Source organism: Chaetura pelagica, unplaced genomic scaffold (genome assembly GCF_000747805.2).
Source record: "Chaetura pelagica isolate M959 unplaced genomic scaffold, ChaPel_1.0 scaffold531, whole genome shotgun sequence".
NCBI classification, from domain to species: Eukaryota; Metazoa; Chordata; class Aves; order Apodiformes; family Apodidae; genus Chaetura; species Chaetura pelagica.
This window is the reverse complement of record NW_009952362.1, coordinates 1,060,423-1,075,654: the sequence shown is the minus strand read 5'-3', so window position 1 is coordinate 1,075,654 and position 15,232 is coordinate 1,060,423. Positions and strand designations below refer to the sequence as shown.

General features: G+C 41.7%; 1 protein-coding gene across 1 annotated transcript in view; it reads right to left on the bottom strand.

Annotated features, from left to right (window-relative positions):
- Positions 1-1,070: 1,070 nt before the first annotated feature.
- SORCS3 (sortilin-related VPS10 domain containing receptor 3) overlaps positions 1,071-15,232 on the bottom strand; it is a 275,728-nt gene continuing 261,566 nt past the window's right edge. Inside the window, exons 22-28 of the mRNA XM_010007928.1 lie at positions 13,551-13,674; positions 10,764-10,876; positions 8,807-8,938; positions 6,666-6,765; positions 4,481-4,586; positions 1,699-1,859; positions 1,071-1,135 (exon numbers count right to left, since the gene is read on the bottom strand). Of these exons, the coding sequence (XP_010006230.1) occupies positions 1,071-1,135; positions 1,699-1,859; positions 4,481-4,586; positions 6,666-6,765; positions 8,807-8,938; positions 10,764-10,876; positions 13,551-13,674 (801 nt within the window). The remainder of the gene's footprint in view (positions 1,136-1,698; positions 1,860-4,480; positions 4,587-6,665; positions 6,766-8,806; positions 8,939-10,763; positions 10,877-13,550; positions 13,675-15,232) is intronic.

Sequence of the window (15,232 nt, the reverse complement as noted above, 5' to 3'; positions counted from 1 at the left end):
TGGTTGAAGTCTCCCATGAGGACCATGACTTGTGAATATATATATTTTTTTTTTTTTAAAAAAAAAGGTTTGCAGTTATACACAGAGAAATAAACTATGCTGTTTATAGACAGCAGTGTCAGATTGAAATATGACAGACAAGTGGAACACACTTGGAACCAACGCGTGACCCAAATGCTCCCCAGGGTCCCTGGGTGGCTGGTGTGTACGAGAGCGCCCGTGTGTGTGTGTGTGTGCACGCGCGTGCGTGTGCAAGCATGTGTGCATGTGGTTTAGGTTTTGTTTTAAACATATCTTCTTTTACTAAACATTAAATTATTTCCCAAGAAATAAAAAGCTATGTACATTGTAATTATCTACAGTAGGCCTTGGGCATCCTCGCTATTCACATGCACAGGGTTTGGGCTGCATTCATAAACTCTGGAATGCTCCTTCACTGCTTGTGGTGCTGCCCCCTCCAGCCAATCTACAGTCCAAGGAAGACTGACGTGTGTGTTTACTCGGATTTTTCTTTTTCCTTTCTCAGAAGTCAGCGGTGCCAGAGGGTGACTGAAATTAAATAAATTATAAGACGCAAGATCCTGCAAAAAGCTGAGCCATGCATGTCACTGGAAAGCAAGGGCTGCTGGCACGTTGCAGAGCCTGGTCCAACAGCCCAGTCTGAACACTTGGGCAGGACAAAGTAGCTTATTCATTACCTGTTTTGTAAAGGGCTGAAAAGGGACAATTTACCTCCCACATGTTGCCTAAGGTACTAGACCTACCTGTTAGATTTGAATACTTATTTCCCATTCTGGCTTTAACAGAAGGCTGGCCTTCAAATTCCATTTCACACTTGACTTGTTCTTTGCCTTTTCTTTCTAATCTGATGAGTATTTCCTAAATAAGAAGAATCCCTGCTATTTATGAATGCAGCCCTGCTAAACAGAAAAAGCCCATCCCATCCCCTCCCAAATGATAATAATGACATATAACTCTTTCTTTTTTCATCATCATAATAATAATAATTATAACAATAATAATTACAAATAAAAAGTCAGAAATATTGTAGACCAAGTGGATTCTCAGTATTAAACACTAGTGCAGTTGGGGATTTCCTTTGTGCTTTCACTGTTGGCAATTGTTGAGATGCTTCCTGTGGAGAAGAACATGGAGAACAAAGTCAGTGCAGTGGCTTCAACAGTTTGATCTACATTGTCTCTCACTCCTTCTTGGGACGTGCTTGTGTAAGTGTAAAGACAGAAAAGGTTGTTTAAACTAACACATCCTATTTTGTGCTTGCAATAAGCATGCAGAAAACTTGTTACACATTAAGGTATTGCAAGCTCATTAAGCTATTAGGGATCTGTTCACTTGTAATGATAGCACACCAAGCTTGGCTCAAATGATTCTTCTGAGGGCTCAGGGAATTTGGGACCCCTCCACAGGAGGGCAGGCATAGGTGTGAGCCACAGCCATTTCCAACTCCTACACACCTATTGCTCTTTCCAAGTTTCAACCCTTGTCATGTAAGACTGTGAGAAAAGCTGAAAAACTGGAAGAAAAACTCCCTGTTAGTATGTTGTAGAGAAGTTTTTTTATTATTTTTTTTCCCCTCTATTTCAGTGCATCAGGCCCTGCTTGCACATCTCCTAACACCTCAGTGACCAACATCCTCACCCAGACTGAAACAAGTTCCAGCCAAGGGCTGTCTCTCACCCATCACTCGTGTGTCCAGCTCTTTGTCCATCAGCTCCTCAGGGTCTGTGAACTCACTCAGAGTGATTTTGGGGGCATTTTCACTTTGGCTGACAGAGCCAATCATTTCCTGCTCCTTGTCATGCTGAACTTGGGCATAGATGTTAATCCAAGGGATTTTCCTGCACAGGAAAGAGAAATGAGATGTTGTATTGTGTAACACAGGGATCCTTGGCATGTCACTGATTAATCAGACCAATTAAACCGAAAACAATCTCACAAATGCAGCACTGGCAGTGATGCAGAGCATCAGCTCTCAACATGGTGAAAAGCACCACAGTGATTTTCAGCTCTGAATTTGCCATTAGCATTTACTAATTCCAACACCAGTTTGAAGCTAACACAAATCTCAGGCCACTGCCTTCCTATTCTGTCCCCAAAAGCTCCCCCAGCTGTAAACCTAAATGTTCTGGTCCTGCTCTTTTAAATGAGAAGTTGTGCAGACTCTGTGTGCCCAGCTCAGAGAGCAGCAACCAAGTACAATTCAGCTGCAACTGCCAGCTCTCTCACTACTTACTGAAATGTAATGCGTTGAGCATCATGGCAGGGTTGCTAGGATTATCTGTGTATAGTTGCCTGTTAGAAGGTGGGTGACTTTTTTCTAATGCCTTTAAAAAGCCTGTGTGCCAGGCAGTGCACACCACTGAAATGAAGAAAATTCAGATATTTTTTTCAGTTCCTCATAGCACACAGGAGAAATAAGATATGTTCAAAGAGACTATATAAAATGCCATCTCTTTATGCTAGCCTGTCTGCTGTTTGATATGTCAGAGATTGAAAGCAGTAGAAATTGCCTGAACTCTCATGGATTCAATAGATCTATGCCAAATTTCATACTTCCAGTTCTGGCCTCAAACAATTTGTGCTATTGACCTGATTTGGCATTCTGTTCTTAACCAGCAGCAAGTCGAGACATACTTGGGATGTTCAGCAGCAGTTAACAAACCTCATTATCTTCTCCCTTTCTCCTACATTCTCTTTCAGAAATGCCTTACAGATCACTAGAAGACATAAGCACTACACAGGGAATGCAGACATTGGATGAATGAGGACAAATGCATCCCCACGGGATTTAATGCCCAGAATACATCTGGAGGTGTGTAGAGATGTGGACGTAACTTCTCACCACACATCTCTGAGCACACACACACTCCTGCCCTTCTGTCCCAGGACACATGCACACTGACTGCCCCCTTGCCTCCCTAATACTCACCGTTCATTCACACATAGTATTGACCTGCTTTGTGCTCAATATCCCAGCAAAAAAATCAACCTTTTTTTATGGATTATTTCCTTACTTTTCTGTTTTCCTTCCTTCTCCACCTGGAGCTCCTCTACAAATGTCTCTCTGGCAGCAGTGTTTAACATGTCTGCTGAGTCTATGACTTGATGGACTCATAATAAGGACTCTGTGTGTAAACCAGCAAAGTACTGGTTCTATACATTTGTAGATTTAAAAATTCATGCAAGCCCATGCTCTCCCCATAACCTTTTCCTGTAAGCAGCATTTCTGTATTCAGGCTGGGACCACCATTAATCAGAAGAGTACATATTGCTAATGGACCTCTGCATCACTGAGAGTTAGAGGAAAGGGTTTGGGTTTTTTCATGTCCTTCTTCCATTAAGAATTGATGCATGTCCTCACTTCTGATCCATTGAGCCAGAGGTTTTAGAAAGAGCTGAAAAGTTTCTTTCTGTTCTGAAAAATCAAGCTAAGGACACTCTGAATATCTGACTTGATGCTAAATTTTGTCCATTTGACCAGGGTTTGTCCTCTTTGGGATAGAACAGGTAAGAGGGGACAGCAAGTTGATGAGCTTTGGGCTAAGCAAAAATGTTGCTTGCACCACCTTCTCCCTTACCCTCAATTTGTAATGCATTCATTTTTTCAGACAGATTTTAGCAAGGCAGGGTCTTCCCATGCCTGGAGCACAGCACAAGGCTGACAGCTGCTATTCTCAAGGATTAGGATGCTTAAGTAGTACAAGGGTCAGTTTTATGAGCTGTAGTAGCATAACATGACCTGGAGAGTGCCAAAGCAAAGTGAATTACCAAGCTCCTTACTTCTCTCTCATACCCTGAATGTACAGATCCTTCTTCCTGGTAACTTGATCCCTGACCACAGACCTAAAGACATTAGGCCAAACCTAAGAAACTATATCACCAAGACAAAAAGGAAAGCATGTTTTACAAAGGGCTGTATCTACATCTTGACATATGTCCCAGAGAGACCTCTTTGCCCTCTTCATCCTACATCTAGGAGTGAAAAAAATCATCAACTTCCTCCCCAGCATGTTATCAAATCGATGCCTTAAACCAATCTCGTGTCCTATTCTCCATTAATCCAGGAAGCTGTATTCCACTTCAGAGAAGCAGAGAGAGGATTTCAGCCTGCAATAAGCAAGGCATGCTGAAGGTCTGGAAGTCTGCACCTGAGAAGATCCACACACAAGTTCTCTAGATGTTCTGCTGGGCCATTAAGTCAGTGGGAGTCACAGGGTTCCTATTTCTGGTCTGTGATTCAAATAAATCTGCTGAAGAAGGGGACATATTGATTTCTGAGCTCTTGATGAGCTTTCAGAGTATTGGGTTTCTGGTGGAAGGGCAGTAGATAGTCTTGTGTCTATCTATGAGAAATAGGGAACAGCACTTGCTCTACATCTGCAGTCTGGTCACTCTTCTGCCTACACTGCCTGTAAACCACTTGGTGTCTTCTCCCATCCCCTGAAATTTCTCAACTTACCTCTTGAATTTGTAGATCAAAAACACAGCCAAGCCCACAAACACCACAGACAACAACATCAGCATCGCTGAGCTGCTATGACCTGTGCTAGAATCAACCAGGGGTGCTGCAGGAGGAAAGGCAGAGCATTACATTTACAAGATATTATTAGGGAACACATAATTACTATACAGTTGAGCTCAACTCAGTCTCTGCCAGAACTGCTTCATCACCACTGCATGGTGCATGCTGTTTTCAGCAAGACCAACCAATAGGAAACAAATTGAGCCCCTTGTCCTTTAAAAGCAAAGATTCTTTTTCAAGACAGTGCAGTCTAACATCTGCCAGTGAAAAGGCACAGCAAGCCATGCTTAGCTGAATGGCTTTTCACTCCTGTCTTAACACTCAGGGATATTTCTTTTCATGCTTCTTTAGGGACTGGGGTAGACATGAAAGTTGTGAGGTGTGGCTTAATGCATATCTATTTCCCTTTAAAGAAGCTACCTCAGAGCATCCATGAACAGCACAACTCCCATATTCCAAGGACAATTGTCTGTCTTAATGTGACAAGGATCTGGTATTGTGAGAAGCCTCAAGGTTCATCATTGTATTGGGCCTTACAAACTTTTTAATTGAGTCAGCTTTCATAACATGGAGGAGCTCAAAGTAGTAATCCTGGACCCAAGCACAGACTACATTATAATAGTTTGGAGATTTGATCCATCCGTCTTTGAAATTTTGGGTGGGTTAAATAAAGTGTGTTACTGCACCTTGCTCATTCAGCTATTCCCACAGCTCACTGGAGCAGAACATTTTGATGGCCTGAGCATTGTGCTGAGGATCAGGAGTGTGATGATGTGCAAATGACTATAAATAGCAGCCGAGTATTTCTCATAATCTGCATAAATATTTGGGGTTTGTTTTTTACTGCTCTATACTCCTTTCTGTCACCTAGAAGATGGGAACAAGGTCTATGCAAATAGAGCCAGTTTTGGCTGCATCACCCAAAATTCACAGCTAAGAGTCTGATCCTGCTTCTAGAACTTCTACAGAGTCTCTCAGGGAAGAGAACTGACTGTCCTATCACCTGAGGAAAAATACTATGAGAATGGTCATGAAGCAAATGCAGCACCCCCAATCACTGGCAGGTGTGCAAGAATAGTTGAGCATAGTTGACCACTGTAAGGTGAATCCACACTTTGCAATATCTTACTAGAACAAACCCAGATTCTGAACCTGGAGACTGCAGATGTTTTCATCTCATTCCCAGTATTGCAAATTAACTCATTCCAGCCTACTCCTGTTAATATCCAACTCTTATTTCCAAATATCAGTCAGAGACTGAAGGCAAAAAGGCATTATCTGTAGCATAGGTCATCAGCTTTGGTTTATCCCAGCTCTTTGCTCTCTGAGAATCCCATGTAAAAAGAAGGTGAAGTGTATTGTCCCAGGACATGAACCCAAATCTTTTGGAGAGACTATTAGCAATGTCATGTGCATAAGATTCCATATTTCAGATAATTGCAAGGGCAGTCATGAAAAGCAAGGGCAAAAACAAATCCATCATCTCCTCTGTAGTCATCACTATCTCAGCAAGAGCTGAGAACTTCACACTAGGGTGCTTTAAAGAAAAGAGGGTGATGAAGCTTAAAGTGACTATTCATTGCTCTGTGAAAATGGAGATGGGGAGCACTGAAATTTAAATAAGTTCTAATTTGTAGAAGCCAATATTCAGGCACATATTCCCTGTAAGAGGCCTAGATCTTCTTTTCATAAGTACTTTTCCCCTATTCAGCTTCTTGGCTAGTCATAATGTTAACAAGCCCTTTGCAATAATGATTTGAACTAAAATCCATGAAAATTAGCAATATTCCCACTGAATTCCACAGGTGCTCAATGAGAGCTTAATAGAAGACCATTCCCCTGATTTTCTAAAACACTTGAAAAACATCAATGCACTCGTTAATTAAGCTATAGGGAACTCTTAAAAAGTACTTTTAATAGTTGTACAAACTGGTGCATGAAGATGCCACTGCTGGATTCTGTTTTTAACACTTCCTGTTTCTACCACAGCCAACGTCTCAGTACAATCTTAGGTATGCCAGCAGTACATACCAAACTGCAAGTGCTCTGATGTAAACTGGTTCTCCTGGGGTTGGCTGAAGCCTCAAGAGAACCACAGCTATGCATTTGTCTCCACACTTACCTAACGTTAACTGAGTAACATACACAATGACTTCAACACCAGGCTTCAGTTCAAACTGGACCAGGTTCTGGTTGAGAGCATTAAAAAGGATTTCTACCACCTGATGAAATAATAAGAGATACAGGTAGTTACTGTATAGAAGACAGCAAGCTTTGAAGAACATTTAGTGTAGTCTATTAACAGTGACTAACGTCTCTTGCTGTCTTAAGAGATGCAAGAGAAGTAAGAGACTGAGGAAGTGGAGAAAAACATGTACATGTGCTTTAGATGAACTGTGTGTCATAGCAATCAAGCCTCTCTGCAAGACTTCTGAGTCTCCCAGGGTATGTTATTATACCTGTCCTTGGAAGCAAACCAAGAAAGTTAGTAACTTTTTTTTCTTTTTTGGAGGGAGGTAGGGGAGGAGGGAAAATAACTAAGGAAGTTTTCACCATCCACAATGTCCTGTGAGTTTGATCTAATGCACTTGGGAATCACTAACATTTTGGCCTTTAGTCAGTAGTTGATGGAAATTAGTTAGGTAGTCCAGCCTAGTAATACTTCTTTACTCACACTGAATCATAGAATGGTTAAGGTTGGAAGGGACCTTAAAGACCATCAGATCCAACCTCCTGGCTATGAGCATGGACACCTCACACTAGACCAGGCTCCAAAAAGCCTCATCAAACCTGGCCTTCAACACTCCAAGGAGGGTGCTTCCACAGCCTCCCTGGGCAACCTATTCCAGCCCCTTGGAGAGATCACCACTACAACTAATTGGGGAATAAGACAGGCCAACCAGAGTAGTGTGAAATGTACCTCAGCTGTCTCCCGAAATGAGAACCAAAAGATCAGCCTCCTGAAGTGTGTGTATACAAACACACATAGTCTGGGAAATAGGAGGAACTGGAGCTTCATGCCCAGTCAGATAGTTATGATATCACAGGAATAACTGAAACATGGTGGGATGATTCACATGACTGGAATACCATGACAGATGGCTATAGGCTATTTTGTAAAGACAGACAAGGGAGAAGAGGTGGAGGAGTCACAGCCTATGTTAAGGAAAACCTTGAATGCATAGAAGTCAACAATGGTAATTGTGATAGCCCTATTGAATGCCTCTGTGTCAAAATCAGAGGGGTTCTCTCCACGGGAGACCTTATAGGAGGCATCTGTTACTGACCGCCAAAGCAAGATGACATGACCAACGAAGCAATACTCAGGTCACTCAGGCAAGTTTTGGGTCAACAGGATGTAAATCACTCCCAAATCCCTCAAAAAAGCCCTCTAAACTCCCCCAAAAAATGCACCTCTTCAGCACACTCACCACCGTAAATTTAAAAGGCCAGCTTTGCTAGCTTCCTAGGCCAAATGTGCTACTCAGCGGGGATTGACTTTGCTCAGTGGGTGACAGGAGCCTCCACAGAGTTCAGCAGACTTACTTAATATTTGATCACAGAAGAGTTACTCCTCCAAGAGTTACTTGGAGATGGGCTCACACATAGCTTGCACGCAGTAAAAACACTGCATACAAGAACATTAGCCAGAGCTAAGTAGCCTTTCAAGCAGTACTTCACTTCTTTGCCTTTATAGAGCTGATTTAATCACTTGGTAATTCTAGCATGAAAGCTTCAGCAGACTAGTGCTGTTGTTCCTAGCTCTTCCCTTGCCTGCATATCACTGTTACTATTCATCACTATAATTACCTATTTATCTCAATGGATGGATATTGTAACTTCCAAATATAGTTTGCCTGCGCCACTCGCTGCTGCCGAAAAAAAAAAGAGGTCTGGTTCCAGTGATAGACAAGCTGAAGAGCCTGATTTATTTTTAGTAAACCTCAATATATTCTCTTGCTACTTTGGCCTCTGTCTATTAGCATTCCTCCAGGAAGTAGAAGTATATATTCAAGGTTCCTTTGGCCATAACTATTGTAATAAGGACACACTACCGATCGAGGAAGAACCACTGTCTGTGGAATTTCTCAGTGAGGTATTAGAAAAGCCCATTTTTCCTCTGAAAATAATTGTTTTTAATGCCGTAAATTATACTGCCACCATCCCAGATGCGTCCAATTCCATCACACTTATTTTAAGTCATTTCCCACACTGCACAAGGGTATGACATGAATGAGTATTCCATGAATCCTCTTTCCTTACTTGTTCCAGATCAGCCTCACTGTTTTTCCTCCTTTCTGTTGTGTTTTTATGGGGCAGTATGAAGAGTTCAGCAGAAGTAGGTAGCCCAGGAAATACAGCTACCAAGATCTGTTCATCAGGGATACCAGTCACCTAAAAGAGAAGTAAAAAGGAGGTCACTAGCTGCTATTTTGTTACTGATGTTTCCATTGACCAGGGGAAACTGTGCTCCCATCAGATCATTTGCCAGTTCCACTGTAGGTGTTCTGGTCCTAATTGTCTGTTCTGTCTATTTAGTTGGTTTGGTTCTTCTACTGATTCACTCCATTTCTAGAATTTATGTTTGACAACATCCTTGGACCCAATGATCTCAACTCAAAGTCCAAACCTACCATGTTTCCAGATACAAATTTTCAATGTAGTCCTTGTAACTACAAAAGAATGACCCAAAGTCAGATCCAGAGAATTTGCCTCAGAGCAACCACCAGTAAGTGCATAACTAAGAGGGACACATGAAGAAAATTACCTGCAACCACCTTCTAATATCAGGTTATGGGCATCCATTTTTGCCATACATAAATAACTTCATGTCTCCAGTGGGAGACTTTTTACTACTAGGGCTGATGAGGAAGGCTGTGCTTGGAAGTGCTCAGTTTGCTGAACCAAGACTCATTTCTACACCTGACACAATTGTCTTCAGCATGACCTGCCCACTGCTGCTACTCTCTTTCTCCACAAATCCAAGCTGTGCATCCTCAGCAGAGCAGGAAGCCTCTCTTCCCTAAGAAACTCTCTGCTATATGAAGATAATCCTACTAGGTTCCTGGTCCTATCACACCTCAAGCTCCTTGGCCTCTTTCCTGAACAGAAATGTATCAATGGGGTCGACCATTCCTGGTGATCTGTCCCATAAGCATAGACCACAGGCTGCAAACAGTCACAAGAGGGGTACGCAAGGAAGCACTTGTACATAATCTCTGCTGTTCTCTGTAACTCTTCATAGTTACAACTGAATTAGTCTTTTTTTCTGCAAACTTTACTCTGAATACAGTAAAAGAGAATAACAATTTAAAAAAATAAACAGTGTTTTCTCAGAATAGGAAAACAATTAAGGAAACTTATAAACTGTGAATTTTGAGTGGGCTGCAGATGAGAAAAGCTGAGCAGGATGGTACTTTCCCTGTAAAAATAATCAGCCTCCATTTCCAAGAACAGCTGTAGCTGTAGCAACAAAGAGCAAGATACATCTTTGGCAGAAAGTAAGAAATACAAAAGCTTGCCTAAATCCATCTCCTGATTCTCACTGGCTATTTGATATAAATTATTCTGTCATCCCCTTTCCTGAAAGAATATAAGTGCTAGTTTACATATTCTAATTAATCCCAAAGGAAGATTCAGTATCTTCCACACACAGTAGCCTCTCTTTGTCCTGTATTTTAAAAGTAAGTTTATCTTTCCTCTGAATCCTCATTTTTTGCACCAGCTGGAAAGGGAGCAGAGCTTTATAATGTCCACCAGTCGCTACACTTAAGCTGCATTACAAGTCAGGAAGAGGTAAAAATATCTTCCTGATGCATCCATCATACAATAGTATGTTCTGGGATGAAGTGGATCAGCTGTCTAACAACACACAGAACACTACCCAAATGTTTGGAGTAGAAAACAGTAGATACAATTAATTTGGAAAAATAAGAATAATAAAGATAATATTACAATCCAGAATTTGTAAAGTCCTCAAGGATATTAAACGCTAAAAAGCATCACAGAAATATTAACAAAATTAATTATAACATTTCCACAAAATTCCCAATATATTTACCCCTGTAAAAATATCCAGCATATTAAGAAGCTTTTCATCTGTCTAAAATTATAGCATAATTACTGCTGCTCTTTCTCATTCTTTTAAGCTTGTATATTGAAAAAAGGCATGTTTAACAGCCTAGTCCATGTTAGCACAGATGAGAAAACAGACACTCACCTGTGCTAGAGCTCTCTTGATGACTTTGCCAATGTCTTGTCTCCATTCAGGGATGTCAGGGTTATGGTAGTCCAAGTTGGGAGAAAATGACAGGAGCTGAGACTGGAAGTACTCTGGAATAGAAAAACAGTGTTTATGAGAAGATTAACAGGGTAGTGTTCAGGATGCAGCCAAGGGTGCAGAAGACAACAGGAAGACCATGACTAAACTATCTGAAAGCAAGGAAGAGAGGAAAGGCTGAAGGAAGAAAAAGGGCTGGCTAACAGTAGGCAGGACAGAAAGTTTGCAAGGAAATAATTCTCATAAAGATTCTCATAAAGGACATTTTGCTCTAATGCCAACTTGTGGCTTTTCCCAGAAGAAATGGAAGCAAGGATGAGAGCAGTGAGAGGGACTCCTTTCCTGCATTATGCCTCTGAGCTTTCTAATCTTGCCACTGAACTTAAACTGATTCTGCCTACAAGGAGGCTGACCAGTAAATAAGGCAGCATCTGGCTGGAATTTGGAAGGTCTGTGCAATTGCAAACATTGTGCTCTGCAGAACAAACACTTACTGTATGTAATGTTTTCAAAATCAGGTATTATCTGTTTGCTCTCCTGGAGGGAAGCCATGAGTGGTTAATACCCCAACAAATCAGAACCCAGTGGTGCTAATGACTGGATAATCAAGCAGTGGCTATTCATGAAACACTTTTAAATTACTTTCTAATTGATTGATTGCAGGGAGGAAGAAAAACCTCCTAGACTTTAAATAAAGAACAATTTTAATTTTTCTCCAATTCCAATCCTACCCTCTGGTGTCACCAGAGACAAAGCCTGGAATCCTTATTACAAGTGTGCACAGTGGATTTGGCCCAGGATGGGAATCACACTGAGATATAAGTTCTCTGGGCAGAAGATTCTCTGGTTTTGGAGATGTGCTGTGCCTCACCTTGAAGTATCTGATCTCCAGACACTTCAAATAAGTACCATTAATCATTTCTAAGAAGGCACCAGTTTTTGATCAAGATAAACTAGCAAGAGTATAAATTAGGAGATCCACAGAATAGTGGGGACATGCCAGCACAGCATCTACGTTGCATTTTTTGCAAAAACTGTTCCTTCTTTTTAGATGGTGTGGCATATTTTTAAATTAGACAAGCATCAAAGAGAGCAGGGAAACCCTCTCAAGTTCTACAGTCTTAACCCTGAGCTTGATGTATAATAAAGCCTTTGACTTTTGAACCCTCAGTGTCAAGTCCTTTTTTTTTTTTTTTTTTTTTTTAGAAAATTCTGCTCTGCTAATCAAAAATCTGAGAAAACCCTGAATAAGTCTCCTCCACTGCTAACACCAGAAAGCCATGCCTTCCTACCCACAGCCATGACAACTTTACACAGGACAAAGATTAGGATACAAATTTATCAGAGTGTATGTTTTATAAAGTTGTCACTTCTTTGTGTACTCAGACTTGAACTGATCACCTGACTGGGAGCCTAGAAGAACTCCTTCCTTAGACCAGGTCAGTCTGCAGTATGTTGCTGCATAGGACTATTTGTACATTCCACCGGATCTATTTCTGATAAAGCCCAAAGCTTTGGATCTTTTACAGAGAATGGCAACATTTCTTACAAGGTGTTTAAAAACAGAGTGAGGAGCACTCTATGGGACCTACCAGGACCAAAATCAAGATCACCTGTAGGGATCCCTCTCAGCTTTACTCAGCTTTATAGGAGAAACTAATGGAAAGATGCAAGTTTCCCAGAAGTAAACACTGCATTTTGCAACGGCCAAAATGATCAAGTAGAGGGTTACTTGCATTTGCTAATACAAGTTTGGGTATTAATAAATTATATTAAGAAATTATTAAAACCTATTGCATTTCACAGCTAGACAATCAATAAATTTCTATTCATCTGGTTGTTATATCTGAGCATGCAGCTTTCCAGTTACCAGCAGGATATTTATTTATATTTACTCACTGAAAAAGGCACACACAGTTCAACTACACAGCATAATCCATGTTATTTGAAGCCCAGGTCTCTCAATAAAACTTGCTATCCAAATCAAAGCTTTCCCTCAAATGCTGGATGCCAATAACTGGATAAGGAAAATGAAGAGTAGCCCTGGGTGGAAATTTTTCTCTGGAGAAATCTCAAAGTCCTGGCCAAACCTGCTGAAAGAGCCCTTCCACTCAGCCTTTATCAAGCCCCACAGTGGGTAAGCTCTGTGGTCTGCCAAAGGGTGCTTTTTGGATGCCATGCAGATATGGCAAGAACATACCAAACATTACCCACAGAGAAGTCCACTGGGCACACTCAAACCTCCAGCTGTTGCATGGAAGATGGGCAGAGATAACAACAATGAAGTGACTTCTGCCCCCTGTTTTCCATACCCCTCAGAGCCCTCCCATTTATTCGGTCACTGTATAAAGAGAAACACCAGTTGTATTCAGGCCACCCTAATAAGGCACTGTGGGTACTTCGTTCCACAGCTAGGAAGCAGAGGGAAGGCAGTCTGGCTGTTTCTCCAAGTGGTTTTTGTTTTGGGAGTTTCCAGTCAGGATGTACAGACAGACCAGTTGGCAAAAAAGACACCAATCACTTTCCCACAAAGCCGAGGTCACAGATCTGGCTGGCTGCCCCATCCAATTGGCTACTGTATTTTGTGATCATGACACATCTGAGCTACTTTGTTTGCAGCTGGTCTTCAGAGGTTACTCCAGGCACTAGGGAGTTCACTTTGGTTTAACAGTGACTGTTCTTCACATCTAAACACCCCCAGATCTGATTGCAAAAGGCTGAGGGTACCATGCACTGCAATCTCCTTGGTGTCTTGAATGAGGGTGTTGCCCGCAGAAACCTGCACAGTGACAGTGTTCATCCCCTCCACTGCAAAGACGTATGAGATGCTGCTCTCCAAGGTGATGAGGGGCTGCAAGAGGTAAAAACAGATGGTCATTTCAAAATCAGGATGAGATTAACTCAGTATCCCAACATGCTCCTGAATAATCCACCAGGCCATGACATCCTTCCTCTGTTATACAGGAATGCTGCTCTGAGCTCCCATGTCCTGCTAAGGCCTAAATGTGACACAAACACCACTCAGTAAGAACTAAACCACTGGCAAAGGTTTCTTGCACTTCCATAAATGCTTCCTGAAATATTCTTCACTGAATTGCAACCAATTATTGCAGAAATTCCTCAGCAGAGCACAAATCAGAAATCGTTGAATGATGCCTGGAGAACGCAGCGCTGTACAATGCACGCTCTGCACAGTTGCTCCATCAGCTGTGCAAAACACACGGTCCAGCTCAAACCAGTATTTTAATACAAACCAAAGAGGCAGATGCTTTTTCAAACAACCCGTATTGTTCAGATTCAGAACCAGCCCCTGCTCTTATAAACATGAATCCATCTTATCACAACTCTGTTCAAGATAGAGTGAAGGTGTCTGACATTCCCCTGCCCATGCTTTGAGCCTGCAAGCCAGCTCCAACCATAAGCTGGCAAACACTGCTAACAAGGCTGAAAGCAAGGCAAAATACCTGCTGATACTGCTGTCTGAATGTGGCTGAATGGTTTCCAGAGTAAAGCTGACCTGCATTTAGCCAGCTCAGAGCCCTGGCAGAGAAGGCTGGCTTTATCTGCATCTTCTCCAACAAAACTGTCCTTGACAACATTACAGCTCTCCTCTTTGCACAGGGAACTCTCACACTGATACACATCTAGATGAGAAAAGTGCACCATTTTCAGGAAAAGACATTTGCATATTGAAAATCAAAGGTCTAGCCATCACAGTGCCATTGATCTGACATCTGGTCTATAGACAAATCTCTTGGTTTAGATTAAACCATTAAAATGGAAATAGTGATACAAGCTTCCATTACAAAAGCACTTGGAGGTCTAAGCACACAGATAAAACCATTGTACCATTGCTACTGTTCCTTCACCACACTGCCATTTTGTTTCCAGAGGAAAACCTCTAAACATTCATATTCCAGCTCCCATACTTTATTCCCTCAGACTGCCAATTTCCCTGCATTTCACAACAGAGGTCATATAGCCAAATCAAAATTACCACTGGCACAAACCAGGCTGGCAAACACATTTCCCTTCATGCAGAATGGCCACCTTTCTTTTACCACCTCATCCATGAACAGAAAAGCAGTCAGGGGAAAAAAAATAATCTATTGCATCACAGGAGAACCACAGACCAAGTCAGCAAAGGTGCCAGCCTGTGCTAGCCCTGAAGGCGCAGCTAACATATTGTTAGACATGCACACATTCTGGACAAGTAGAATGGGCCTATATCAATCTGTGTGATATTAGCAATCTTCCTGGAGGTTACAGGTTATGATCCTGTGCAAAGACAGATAAGAGGAACCAATCTGGACTACAAAATTACAGTTTTTCCTTTGTGCATGTGTGTATGCGGGATATTCCATTATCATGGATGATTTCACCTCCATCATGAACTTTCTGCCAACTCC